General features: G+C 35.4%; 1 protein-coding gene across 5 annotated transcripts in view; it reads left to right on the plus strand.

Moving 5' to 3' along the window:
- ANKS1A (ankyrin repeat and sterile alpha motif domain containing 1A) overlaps nt 1-14,804 on the plus strand; it is a 205,469-nt gene that overhangs the window by 57,265 nt on the left and 133,400 nt on the right. For 3 of the 5 annotated variants that reach the window (XR_007953469.1, XR_007953471.1, XM_051996444.1), the window contains exons 4-9: nt 1,575-1,637; nt 8,296-8,592; nt 9,206-9,281; nt 9,568-9,669; nt 9,802-9,903; nt 14,216-14,412. Coding sequence is in view for 1 of the 5 variants with exons in the window: in XM_051996444.1 (XP_051852404.1) it covers nt 1,575-1,637; nt 8,296-8,592; nt 9,206-9,281; nt 9,568-9,669; nt 9,802-9,903; nt 14,216-14,412 (837 nt within the window). In the remaining 4 variants the exon portion in view is untranslated. The remainder of the gene's footprint in view (nt 1-1,574; nt 1,638-8,295; nt 8,593-9,205; nt 9,282-9,567; nt 9,670-9,801; nt 9,904-14,215; nt 14,413-14,804) is intronic. The other 2 variants (XR_007953470.1, XR_007953472.1) reach the window with 1 other exon arrangement.

Genomic DNA, 14,804 nt, shown 5'->3' on the forward strand with positions numbered 1-14,804 from the left:
TTAGTCTTGGTTTATTCTTCCTGGACACATTGTTTTCTTTTTAACTCCCTTTTCTCCCATGCTACTTCTTGTTGGTAAATCTTATCCTAGTAGCAGTTTGCAGTTATGCAGGCATATGTATAAATTGGGAGAAAGGAGTGCCCTTTTGGCATGTGGATCTTTTTGACATCTCTTTCTTTATCTACTCTTCTTGCCTTTTCTCTATTTCATGAAACTGTTTGAAAGAGGATATTATTGCTCTTGGTTATTGAGAATTTAAATAAAACTGTTTCCAATTACTGAGATACATTCATCCCCATTTTCCCAAGTCCCTCAACTGAACTAAGAAATTGTTAATCAGTAGCATTTAAGTTGATATTGTTCCTCACAAATAAGCTACCCAAGCTGACAGAGGCTCATCCTGCGTAGGACCAAACTTACAAGACACTGTCTTCCAAATATGGCCTTATAGGGTTATACTAAGCTGTTAGGGATGTGGTATAATTTATAAGAAGGAATCTTAGCCCATAGGCACATGAAAATTTAAAAGTGTTTTCAGTTTTCTTTATATTGAAATAATAATATATATTGACATGTTATTTTGATCCCCACAACAATCCTGTAGATACTATAATGATCTCCATTTCACAGATGAGGACACTGAGACTGAGTGGTGTTACGTGACTTGTTCAGGGTCACATAGCTAGTGTCTGAGGCAAGATTTGAATTTGGATGACTCCAAGCCCAGCACTATCTTCTGGGTCATCTAGCTGTTTCTTTGATGCCTATATGTGGTTAATAGTTTCCCATTCCCTTTGAGAGTACAGTATCTAGGTGGGTCATCAATATTTATTTAATCCTTGTTTTCTTTTTTAACATTTAAGAAATGACTGTGGTTAACAAAAGCATAACTTTCATTATGCTGCTTTAGCCCCTGTGGCTGATTGTTGCCAAAAGACACTGAGGAGAAAGTTTGTTTTTAATTGTTCTTTTTCAACTTTTAAAGGGCTACGCGAATAATGCCTCTAATTTAAGAAATGTTCTTAACTTTGCATTCCTTTTGTGTCCTGATTTTTATCTTGAAATTTGGATCCTGGTAAAGTTAACTGAGTTTGAAATCCTGATCTATGTCACAGCCTCATCCTACTTTGATCATCCATGGTGGGTAGTAATGAGAGGTGCTGGTGGAATATCTTGGAAGAATGAGACTCCAGTTCCACGTTATGAAAATCTGTCAGGCAGATCGGCACTAGAGTAGGATTGGTATTTAAGAGAAATTTCTACCATTCCTTGGGGAATGTGATAGATTTAGATAATCTTTGCAAATGCAAAAAGTCAATTAAGTGGTTGTTACTTTGATTTGTTTAGAACTTTTAATGTGATGGTTTCAGTTAACTGCCTATTCAGATGGGGTAATTAGTAGTGAGGTGAAGTACTGTAAAGGTTTAGTTGCTGTGCCACAAGTGATTTCTTTTCAAGGTACTTTGGTGAATGTGGTTTCCCTTTTGGGGCTACATATTGCTTTATTGCTGTATTTCATCCATTTTATCATCCATTTTATCATCACTTTTTTTTTTTCCCTCTCCTTTTTGTAGAATGCTCTTGAGATCAAAGAACTCAAAAAGTATGGCCCCTTTGATCCTTATATCAATGCAAAGGTGTGTACTTAACTGACAGGATTTCTCTGCATCATTGCTCCGAGCTGCACCCAATCTTACGCTCTCTTGCTCCCACTCTCAGGCAATTTTCATCGTCCTGACTGATGACTGCTCTGGTCCTGTCTATTTCTATATTGTTTCTGGGGATAGTAAAACAATTTTTAAAATTCAAACCATCACCAGTAAAATTGTCTACTTTTAAAGAAAAATCTGAAAAGCTTAAAATCAATACAGGTTGGGGAAGAGTCAGGGCACAGACTCTTTAATTTGATGCTATGTTTCTAAAATTACTGTTAGAAACATCCATGTACTTCAAGGGATAATTAGGCAAATTAATGTTCTTAATAAGCACAAATAGTGGGAAGCTTTTACTTGCTGGAACATGAGTACATTTTTCTTCATGTCCTTTTGGGATCTGATTGCCATATTTCTTTCCAAAGTGAGAGATGCTTTATCTGTGGCTCTTGGTGGGGATAGGAGAAAAAGGCCATGTATATTTCTTTCGAAGATCTTGCCCGCTTGCTACTTCGATCTTGTTTTATTAAGTGTACATTTGTGTCTGGTTTTAAGACTCAATCTTCTGTCCCTATTCTTTGTTTTCTTTTTGCTTAGTCATTCTTGACCCACAAAAAAAGCACAAAAATAGCTTACAAATCGCCATTAAAGCTGAACAGTTGATGAGGTAGATCAAAAAAATTTCTTAAGTTACTTGATCAGGCTATCAGCAGACAGAAAATAAATGAAGAGAAAGTATCTTTCTCAGACACTTACCATATTTAATTGAGTTTATTGTCGGACTATAAGCAAGTAATGAGTCTACTGATTTATGATGGGATGTGGTTTTAAGAGTGTCACGCTCAGCTGACTATCTTTTTACCATTTGGAGTCTCTCTGGCTTTTTCCTTTTGAGCCTCAGCTTCTTCAGTCATAGCAATTCTGCTTGACCAAAGATTTTATTTCACATGAGATTTATTGTGTAAAAGAAAAAAACCAAACTCTGGTTGAGTCATAATGTTACCTATGTAGCTATCTTCTATTTTTTCCCTATTAATTTTCTGAAGGGAAAGCAAGCAACAAATAATTTTTATAATTCAAAGGAGATAATAGTAAATTTCATGTTTTCATTTCCTTAAGGAGTAATTCAATATTGATGATCCCTCTCTCTCTCTCTCCTCTTTCTTGATACCCATTAAGGGTGCTGAAATTTTGCTCAAAATTTATGATCAAGACTGTTATGAAGATTATTAGGATATGTAGATTTTTTTCTTACACATACACACGAGTTACAACTTTGGAAAGACACTTCCATTTTCAAAATGGAAAGGACCTACTGTTTTAACTATTTTTGAGATTTGGCCTTACAATTTGGACATAAAGTGTCATTTCTCATAAGAATCTGGGAATGTAGTAATTTTCATGGCAGAACTTTGTTAAAATGGTACACTTAAATGAGAAAACCTTATTCCAGGGATAGAAAAACGGGATTTAGAAGTATTTCCTTTTTTAGCTTTATTGGCTACTAATGCATATGATTGAAGGCAAGTTTTAAAAATTTTGTTTTTGAAAATACTTTCTCCTGTGACTTTGATTTGGCCTGCACAACTAAAGAAGAGCCTAGTTAATGAAAAACTAAGAGTTAGAGCATGTCCTTGACTAAAACCTTATCACACTTAAGAAGCAATTTTTTACTTATTATATATACTTATTAAAAATTGCACTTTGAAAGATAGAATACTACCTATTGGTTTTAGGGCAATAAATCTAGATGGATTTGCTACCTACACGATATTAAGCTGGCTCATAAACATAACTTTCTTGCCTTATGCCTGTGTTTTTTTTCAGTGACCCATTTGATCTTATTGGGAATCAATTTGCTATTTTGTATAGAGCAGAGGTGTCAGACATGTAGCTCACATGAGTGAGATACAAACCTGATTAAAATGTAATGGGAAATAGTTAACAAAATAAAGAAAACTACAATAAAACAGCTGACATTACATTTTAAAACATGATCCACAGGGATGCTTATGTATAATTTAGTGGTTTCTATTTCTCTTTGAGTTTGACACTGCTGCTCTAGATATTTGCCTGTAAAGATGAAGATGCTAATTTTTTCTTGAAGCAAATGGAATTTTTATTAACATTAATGTTGTGCTCAACATTAATTTTTTTTGCAAATTTTTTTGCCTGTTTTGCAAATATCCAGAAGAAAACTTTTTAACAATGATAATAACTATGTGAAGCTAGAACTGATTTTTAAGCAATGCTATCATGACTAGAATGTCTTAAAATTATCATCTAGAGGAACTATGTTTTTAAAATAACAGATTATTAAGGATTGGAAGGTATCTTCAAAATTATTTCCTCCATCTCCCACATGATTTAGGAATCCTGGTCATAGGTAATCATTTGACTTACTTTTGAATCTCTTATTGATGGGGAATTTACCTCTTCAAGAGGTAGCTTTTTCCATTTTGGGGTATTTTAATTATTTGAAAGTTCATTATGTTGAACTGAAATCTGTCTTCTAGTAATCTATCAATCCTAATTGTGTTCCCTAGAGCAATATGTAAAAATCATCTTTCTCTACAGGACAGCCCCTCAGATTTTTTACCTTGCCTTCTCTATGGTAAACCTCTCTTCTTCCCTAGTTATTTTCATCACTGTTTTAGTGACAAATTGCCCCTCAATATTTTGATTGCAGAAAGCTTTGCCTAAATGTGACACTAATTTGTAAGTTTAGTCATACTTTATGTGCTCAAAAGAGAAGAGATCCTGTTAATGTATATTCTTCTATGAATGACTACTGTGATAATGCCCTCACATAATTCTTAGCTACATATGTTATTTGTATTTTATGTTTCCTCTCTTGATCAGTAAGCAGAGACAACTAATTTTGACCTGTTTTTGTTTTAAATTTGAGTTTGTCATGTATAGAATTTATATTTTGAGGGAAAAGGGTTCATCAAATGCTAAGATGCATGGTTTTTTATACCATGCATCTATACAGTTCATGTTATCTTATCTATTTTTTCCAAATACCGAGTTACAGTTAGGCAGATAAAAAGGTGGTCTTCAGGTGGTTGATGGGTAGAAATAGGAAGTTTATAATGAATAATTTAGAAATTATGGTGCTTTACTTTCTTTTTGATCCCATGTTAAAACTTCTATTTCTAGTTTTTTATTTGCTGATTCTTTGATTGTCTTAGAGTATGAAGTTAGTACTTAGGATGTGACCTTTAGTGGTTTTTGAGCATGCTTATTTTTAGGGAACAGATCCTTCACACGCCTATATTTTTTATTAATTCTCATTGGGTTCTTGGTGCTTGACTGACTTAAATGGTTTGCTGACTCTTTTATTCCAAAGGAGAAACTGTATTACTAATGTGAGGGATGTAGAAGACCCTTACCCAAAATGATTACTCAGAGATCACTCAGTAGAAGGCAGAAAAGTTGTTTATTGAAAACCTCCGGAGGATGAGCCATCCCATTGCAAGATAAGAAAGAGAAAGCGTGTGGTAGGAGGGCTAAAGAAGTAGTAAAGATACATAGCCTTTATACAAGAGATTACATCACAAGTAAGAGAGCATTGAGAAGGGGAGGGGGGGTATCTAATTGGTTGTTGCTATTTGGGGAGATTAGAATGGAAGGTTTCTGAGATTTCTGGGAAACAAAATCAGGCCTTCAGGCTTAATCAAGCAGATAATGGTCCTGCTAATAGACTAAATATCGATAAATGTCAATACCAATAAATGTTATCAGCTCAGGTTAAGTAAATATGTTTATAGCTGGCCAAGGCTCAAGTAAATATGAGCCTGCACATATTATACAGGTCATAGGGGAAACACAGAAATAATGAAAATAAAATACAGAAAAAGAATTTATACATTCCTGTAAGTGCTTCACCTTATCTCTCTCTATTCCACACACTAACAAGGACATTCCGATTCAGATATAAAGAGAGCAGAGAAAGAATGAGCATTTGATCAGAGGTATCAGGTATCTCCTTTTTACTGGAGGATGAGAATATTGCTTTATATCTTGTAAGAAAAGAGCTGTTATTGCTTGTCTCATTGACTGGTATTGAAGGAGAAAATGCAAGTTGCTTTCTACCTGTGGTAAATAAGACCTGGTTGTTGTTTGGCAGTCTTGAGGCAACTTGGGTGAGTACTGAGGGTTAAGAAAAAGGTAGCATCAGTTCATCTGCAAACAATGGTAGAAGAGAGATTTTAGTTTTCTTTGCTGAATGATTTTATACTATACTTGCCTTGAATTGATTGGCAATTGACATGTGTTTAACCAAACAAAAATTAATTCAGTAAATAAAAGAGCCCTGTTTCCTCTAGAATGTATGGACTTTCCTTGATGAAAGTCTCCCTAGTCAAGCTATATAAAGTTTGTGTTTATTTTGTTTTGATGAAAGAGAAGTCATGTGATACAAGTTACATGAAGATTGTACTTTCTCTTTGTAAAAGAGGACTTTGTATTTGCCAATTTGAAGAAGAGTGATCCAGGAAATAGATTTCATTATAAAGTCATGAAGTCAAAATTACTGTCTATGACTGGAGACGTGAACTGCCAGGCATGGTAAGGCAGGGACAGCTGATGGATAGAAAGAAGCAATAAAGGAACTTGGGTGGGCTTTAGAAAGATTAGGGCCTTCCTATAAGTCTTATTCTGAGTGGCACATGATGAGTGAGCAGAAATAAGTCAGATGGGCCCGTAGTTGCTGTGTCTGAAGGCAGGTGTGCTGCTGCCATTAGTAGTTAAACACACACACACACACACACACACATACACACACACAGTCACAGTTTCTGCGTTTTCTCCCTCTCTCTCTCTTTCCCCCCTCCCTCTCTCCTTATCCTTCCCCTCCCTCCCCTCCCACTTTGGACTTTGGAGCACTCATGTACTGAGAGGAAGACTATTTTTGTCATTGACAGAGATTGGTAATGATGATCGAAGTATGTGTCCAACAGCAACCTCACTTGAGCCCTGTTTAAGCTTAATGTTTTGCTTTCTCTGCACCTTATATTTATCTGTGTGCATTTACTTCTGCTTATGGCTGCTTTTACTGTTTCTTCCTTTCTGATTTTCTTATTGTAGATTATTAGTGAATTTTAGTCACAGTGGCCCTGTTCCTAGCAGCTCCAGATGCTTCTGGGTGATAATGCAGCAGGAAAAAATGATGCAGTCAAATACCAGATCAAAATCAGATGGAGTTGCATGCATGGTTTTGGATAATCCCTAGAATAAAATTTAACATTATTAATAGAATTAAAGCAATTGTAGAAAGCTTTAATTTTATACTTTGAAAGGTGCAAAATATTGATGTTTTTAGCCATACTCTCTTTTCTAAAGTTTTGCCTGTCTCACAGAGTTGGAAAGCCCCTAGATAAAATTTTTAAATTCTTCCTAAATCAATCCAAAGACTTTGCTAAATGTTCCTAAAAAGTTACATGGAAATTCCTTTTCTCCACATCTTAAGTTATGCAATGTATGTTTGTGTATTTTTTTATTGTAAGAAAATAGAAAAGTTGCAACACATTTGGAACAAATAATGTTTTCTGAATATAGTAGCCAATAAATGCTTCTGAACCCTCTTCCTTTTTCCTTTGATTATGCTCTTTCATTAAAATAAAAGTCAAATTGGAGTTGAGGGATCAGTCTGGATTTGAATTGATAGAGAAACATTTTATTTGTATATTTTGCACCTTGCAAATAATTTTGAAAAGTATGATTGTATCTTCTATATAAACTGTTTTTTGCACTGCTATTTTAATTACAGATATTGCATGTCTTAATTGATTTAGGCATTTCCAGTAGAAGCAGTACAGTAGTCAGGGGTCTCCTGAGTTCCTTTTACATTTAGCATCATTTCCTGTCATCATCCCCCATTTTGGGTGTCTCCCTCCCCTCTCTCTTTGATGGGAGGTGGGGGAAGGATGTTGGCTGATATGTAAAATGATTGAGGCTGTTTTCCTAGGTGGTTTCTATCCTTGACATTCATAATTGGTTTGCATGCTAGAAGCCATATGAAAATGCCTTTTTATAAAAGCTGGTGATTAAGATAAATGGGATGGCTGACAAATTGAGAATCCAAATTTTGTCATTAGATAAGTATTGTATTGTAAAGCTGATTGAAGTTTAAATTGAACTGATAGTTATGATTTTATTGTGCTTGACCTATACCAGATTTCTGTAGAATTCCTTTTTTGTGTATGCTATCTTCTTGATTCTGCACAAAATATGAGAAAGAGATGGTTCGTCATACCCATCAATGTGAAAATACTTAGTAGGCAATTGTTTTTCTTTTGCACTAGGGCATTTGTAATTTAGGTAAGAGTGTCTCCCATTAGAGTGGTCAGTATGCTTTAAGGAGTTCATGAGAAACTGATATCTGCCTACTCATTAGGAACTGATACATTCCCCAGGCCACACTGACCACTTTAATGGGTAACACTCTTATCTAAATTATAAATTTATTATGCAGAAGAAGAGCAGTCACCTACTAAATATTTTCAAATCAATGTGTTACAGAAATATTTTTGCCATTTCTTCATTTAAACTTCAATAGTTTTACTGTTATTTCCATCTGATGCTTTTTTGTCCATGTATTAAGTCTACCTGATTATGCTGCTCTCCTTTTTTACTTTAGAATAATGACAACGAGACAGCCCTCCACTGTGCAGCTCAATATGGCCACACGGAGGTGGTGAAGGTCCTCTTGGAGGAACTAACTGATCCCACCATGCGCAATAACAAATTTGAGACACCACTGGATTTGGCTGCATTATATGGGAGGCTGGAGGTGGTGAAGATGCTGCTCAATGCTCACCCCAACCTCTTAAGCTGCAACACTAAGAAACACACTCCTCTGCACCTGGCTGCGCGAAATGGCCACAAAGCTGTGGTCCGTGTTCTTCTGGATGCTGGGATGGATAGCAACTATCAGGTAACCATGATAATATAGCTTCAAGTTTTGTGGGGTTTTTTTCTACTTCAGAACTCTCCATTCTTGGCAAATTCATGTTGTTACTATGTAACATAGCAAAGTATCTTCAAAGCTTCTCTACACGTCAGTGTGCAATAAAACTCCAAATTTATTTCTATATACTCCTCTTTCAGACTACTAATGCCAATGTCGTAGTTTTTACATGGATCAAATTACAGCTGAAGAGGAGGTGACTTCACTTCTCTGCACCCAAATCTTCCTTGAGCACTTTTCTCCCTCATGATCCTTATACTGTGGACGTTAGAGATATATGTAGCTAGACAAGTGAGTGGAGCTGATGGATCTCACATGTGACCAACTGCTGTATTTTCTCACAGGACCAAAGATATAAATAAAAATATTGTAAATTTTTACAATAAATATTGTAAAAAGAGAAAACTACAAGAGATGATTATAAAAAGGGTGTGTGTGTGTGTGTTTGGTGTATTTTCTTTTGTGTCCCCTTTGTTGGCTTTAATCATTTGGAATTTCTGTTTCTCATATAAACCCATGCTAATCTCTAGGATCACAATTTCTGACTAGGTTCTGCACTGAGTTCTTGTTTGCTTTACAGACGGAGAAGGGCAGTGCTTTGCATGAGGCTGCTTTGTTTGGCAAGACAGATGTGGTTCAAATCCTGCTGGCTGCAGGTGAGAGGTCGGCAGTGCTCTTATATTCGGCATGTCAGGGTCGGGACTGAACAGCATCTCAGGAGGGGGTTGATTTCCACTGGCTGCAGTTGAACCCAGTACATGTATGTCTGCATTTGTTTGACTGTGTAAGTGTAAGATCTGGTTTTTGATAGCTGGATTAAGTGGTTTTAGAAGATAACTATATTTCTGCTGGAAGTTTGATGTAAGTGACCTCAAATCTGGCTGTGTCTGAAGTTGTCTTGAAAATTCTCATTCTACTGCTTCTTTCTGTGTACATCTCTAGGAATTGATGTGAATATAAAAGATAATCGGGGGCTAACTGCACTAGACACTGTACGGGAGCTTCCTTCCCAGAAGAGTCAGCAGATAGCAGCATTTATTGAAGGTCAGTTTGTGGGGAAGGAGGAGAAGGAAGTACTCCTGGTACGGCTACTGAGGATAGAACAGAGTGGTAAATAGAGAAGCCTATATGTCCCAACTTTTTTGTTTTTGTTGTTTTTTTTCCCTATATTTGTAGAACACATGATTGGGAAAAGAAGTACAAAAGAAGAAGACAGACCTATCAGAGCACAGCCATCTTTCATCCCTCATTTGGACTCATCATCCCTGAAGTCTCAAGGTGAGCATGGCTCTATCTTCCAGATGAGGCTGCCTAGGGTGAACTGAATATAAAATTTCTCTCTCTGGTTTGGAATCCCCAGGTCTATACAGTAGGAATAGGTTTTTGGTGACCAGTATTCATTCTATTAAGGAACTGTTAATTATGCTTTATTTAGTTTCAGGATACATTTCTTAATGTATAGTTTATCTGAACTTATACTGAGCAGATTTGTTGCTGTGTGAGGTTGGAACAGTTCTTCAGGCACTCTCTCTTTTGCCCACTTTGTTTCCCAAAATTAATATATGATCTACTTACTTCCATTTATTCTAGGATGGATGTTTGTGTTCAGTCAAGCTTGGGGTAGGGGAATAGGGAGAAGTTGCTGGGGAAGGAAGGGTTAGAAAGACAATATAACAAAATCCAAGTGTTTGAGGTTGGATTGCACTTGAGGAAAATTATGTTTGAAAAGTTAGCTAATACTTCTTGCTGTCATCAGTGCTACTAAGAAGAAGTAACTTTACAAGTTATTAGGCCATATCCCTGTATTCAGATAGGTAGATTTTCAAAAAAGGATAATACATATCTCCCATTGCCAGGCCATTCTATCAACTAATTATTGTTAATTGTTTTAGAATATCAAGCTTATGATTGTATTTGCTTAAAATATTCTGAGCAATTATGATTACGGAAGTACCTGATTGATTTCAAATTGAACAGTCTAGTGGCTATGGCAATTATAAATCTGTGAAGATAGCTGTATAATTACCAAGCCACTTGACTTATAAGTATTTCTAAAAACAAACTATTGCTACATCTCTTAAATAAGTTAAGGCTTTGTATTGTAATACAGAAAATTCTACCTCTCCACCATTATCGGGATAATTCTTTTTTATAAGGATAATTACTTAGGTGACATTGAAATGTCACTTAAGACAAAGACAAAGCTTTCATAAATGGAAGACAAGCATTTAATTCAAATGTAAATACTTTATGTGTGCCCTTATTATATTTTTTTTGTTTTGTTCTAGTCTGTTGATTTTTTGTGTCTAAATTCTTCTGTCCAACATAATATTGATCATGCCTAGCTTTGTAAATCCACAAATCTGATAAATGTTACCTATTCTTATTAAGACAGCATACAATGGAAATGCAGATTTGGACTCAGAGGACCTGGGTTCAAATCTTAGTTCTGGGTTATTTCTGTTATCTAGATGGACAAGCCTCATAACTTTTCTGAGTCTTGATGTCCTCATCTGTAAAATGAAAGGTTTTTTTGTTGTTTTGTTTTTTTAACTAGCTAGCTTTTAAAGTCCCTTCTAGCTCTAAATTTATGACCTTATGTTGAATAGAAAAGCAAAAATAAAGGATACTTCACTAATAGTACTCTTCCATCTGTCACCTATCTTTTGATTCGGCTCTTCAACCAGTCTCAGAACTACCTAACTCTGTTATTATCTAGCCCACACATCTCTGTTTTGCCTAAATGATATTTAAAAATGCCTTGATAAATGATTTTTTAAAAGATGCCTTGTTGGATTCAAGAGTTATTATGTAGTATTCAGAATTCTGCTGATCTAGCAGGTAGTCTAAAAAAAAGGAAAAGCAACTAATCTAGTCCTAATGAACGACCTATAACAAGGGCCCTACCTAGTTGAAATTTCACAACTACCCACTGAAGCAAGCAGGAAGGAGCTTTAACAGGTTCATCTTATATTTTTTTTGTGGAATTCATTGCATTGACAAAATTATCACGACCCACAGTTAACTGTGTGCAATCAGTTATGATGTTAACTTCCTATAAAATAACCTACAAGTACCCTACTTCTTTGCAGGTTCATTAGGAAACTTATGGCAGTAAATTCTCTAGGAACTTTGCCTGCCTTATGTGTCTTTCCTCTTCTTATAGCTAGTTCATTAGGACTTAGCTTGTATTTTGGCATCCCTTTATTAATGGCATGTTTCACTAGGGAGTTCAGCCCAAATCTTTCCCTTTGTTAATGACTAAAATTCCTATTTGGAACTAGGCCTGCCAGCCAATATGTAATAAATAATAAGATCTTTGCTTCTTGATTTGGAGATGATCTAGGCCTACAAATTCTTTTGAGACACTTTGTGACACTGGCCTGTAACCCTAATAAATTTGGGGGGGTTCAACTTCTACCACAACATTTGATAGACCATATAGGAGAGTCCTGGAACCCCAGTATATATTTTGGAGGTTCAGTGCTTCTGTATTCTATATCCTATCACTAATGTTGTTGGGACTCTTATTATATTTCAAAGGGAAAGGTAGTGTGATTTAATAACAAAATCCCCAAATTATATTAATAACCTGCTATTTAATTTCTCCAGGAATCCAATATTAGAACTAATTTATGTTAGCTGGATGTTTCTTATTATTTCATTTATTTGGGGTTTCGGTTCTTTATTAACATTTTTTGGTTCTAGGAATTATAGAACTATAGGAATTATAGGAACTATAATTCCTAGTTTAGTGATCATTCTCCTTAGAGAAAACAGCTCAATTCCATGAAGATTTATTAAATAATACTATATGCAAAGTCTTGGAGGACAAGATAAAAATTATGTCTGATCTCAGGGAGCTTACTTTCTATCATAAAACAAAATGATAGATGTGTAGTTCTGTCTTCTTTTCATATATATATATATATATATATATATGACTGATGACAGTCTATGCCTGAAATTCAATACTTCAAGCATTTGTGAAATATCTGACTCATCAGAAAAAGTGCTGGATTTAAAGTTTAGATTTTTATATTCTCTCTGTCACTATTTATATAACTTTGGGTAAGTCAATGCAACTTCTTTTGGTCTTTGCTGTAGTATAGAAATGATGTAAACTTTAACCAGTCCATCTCATCTCTATTGTCTAGGATAATGTAAATTTTAAAGGAGCCTCTCCTGTTCTCATTGTCAGCCTTTATCACACATCCCAAGGCCAAATTCCTAAGACTGTCTTTTTAGCATATCTATGACATATTCAACTGTTTCATCAAGTTGCTCAGATAGACATAATGTGCACACCATTCTTCATTAGGTCTGTCCATAACTTCTAAATCTCTAGATTCCTCCCTTCCCTCTAACCTTAAAAAAAAAAAAAAAAAAAAAAAAAGCCTTTATTCATAGCCTGTTGCTAAATCATTTTTTATGTTGTCTGTGATCCTTTAACATTAATAAAGGCATCTTTTGGCCTGTTTTAAATTTTTCACATTTTGAACTGCTCTCCCACAGTCTGCTACTTCTTCAGTTTTAGTTCTTCATGTGTGAAATTAGGAAGTCAGAGTTCGTTTCTACAGTCCTTTTTATCTATGATCCCATGATCCCTCTGCTTATATAAATCATATAGTTTCTATGTCCAAAAATATTCATCATCTGATCAATTAATGATCAACAAACATTTATTAAGTGCCTATTAAGTGGCTGCCACTGAGTTAAATGTGGAAGATACATATAAGAAAAGGAAAGACATTCCTAACTTTCAAAGAGCTTACCATCTAATGGAAGTGGGAGAGGAAATAGTGCTGGGTAGCAGTTTGGGAAGAAGGACTGGAAATTCTGAGGCTTTGATCTTCCAATACCAAATCCACTTTTCTGTTCAGCATTAAGAGTTAGTTAGATAGAGGAACACATAATGAGAAAAATGGAGAAGTAAAAGACAAAAATAATTTCCTGTGTCAGAGAGATGAGTAAAGATACAAGAGACTCAACAGTATCTTTTCCATGAACTTCTAATAAGAAGTTTACTATATTGAACTGGTTAAGAATTTCTTCAGCTAATTTAAAAGAATTGTAGGTGTTAGGCGTGGAAAAGAGAAATCCGAAGGGGCAAACATGATAATTCAGGTATGTTTAGTACTTTCCTGTGGAAGAGGGTTTTGATTTATTTTACTTAACCCCAGAAAGAAGGAGGAATAATCAATTGAAGTTCCATGTAAAAAAGAATTTCTGAATAACCAGACCTACCCAAAATGGGGAGTGAGTTACCTGGGAAAAGCCTTGAGTTTGCTATCACTGAACAATTTCAAGTTGAAGCAAAATGACCATTTGTTAACAGTTTTGTAGAGATGGTTTCTGGTCATGAATAGTTTGAAATATATTGTATTTCTGACATCCCATCTCTGAGTTTTGAACCCTCTGATTTTAAAGTAAACACTCTTTTGCTTTTAGTCCTAAGGACCAGAATGGTTAACTGGCATCAAAATTATGTAGCTTTTTCAAGATCAGAATTCTTCATTTGGAGGCATTGCAGTTCTTAATTTTGTGTTTTCTTCTTCTTTCCTTTTTCTGTTCTCTTTTTCCTCATCAGGTGATGTGGAGAAAGCAGTAAATGAGCTGATCATTGATTTTGACATGAACTCACAGGAGGAAGGTCCCTATGAAGCTCTGTATAATGCCATTTCCTGCCACTCATTAGATAGCATGACCAGTGGAAAGTCTTCTGACCGAGAATCTATGACCAAGGAGGCAGAAGCAACCGTTGTGAAAGCATCTGGAGTGAGGCCTGTGTGTACCTATTTTGTTTTGTTTTTAAACCCAAAGAAAGTGGGAGGGTGGTTGGAAAAAGCAGAGAGATGGGCCAGGGTAGAAAGTCTTCCTGTCTACTTGTTGCCCTTATTGGAAATCCAAGCTTGGTATTCTTGAGAGTTACGAAAGAGTAATTTGGGAGAAAGCTTTTCTCAAAATCCAGCACATTTGCACACAATAAATGTTTTAATAAAATCTTATAGTATTAAAATTAAACTTCAAGTGACATTTCTCCCCCAATATGATTTGTCTCCTCTATTTCATTCTAAGGACTCCTGGGTCTTGCCATTTTCCCTAGAACTGATCTCCTTTATGTCTATTATCTCCGTTAAAATGTGTGAGTCTTCTTCATTTATAAATCTCTTTTGTAG

Source organism: Antechinus flavipes, chromosome 4, assembly GCF_016432865.1.
Source record: "Antechinus flavipes isolate AdamAnt ecotype Samford, QLD, Australia chromosome 4, AdamAnt_v2, whole genome shotgun sequence".
Taxonomy (NCBI): domain Eukaryota; kingdom Metazoa; phylum Chordata; class Mammalia; order Dasyuromorphia; family Dasyuridae; genus Antechinus; species Antechinus flavipes.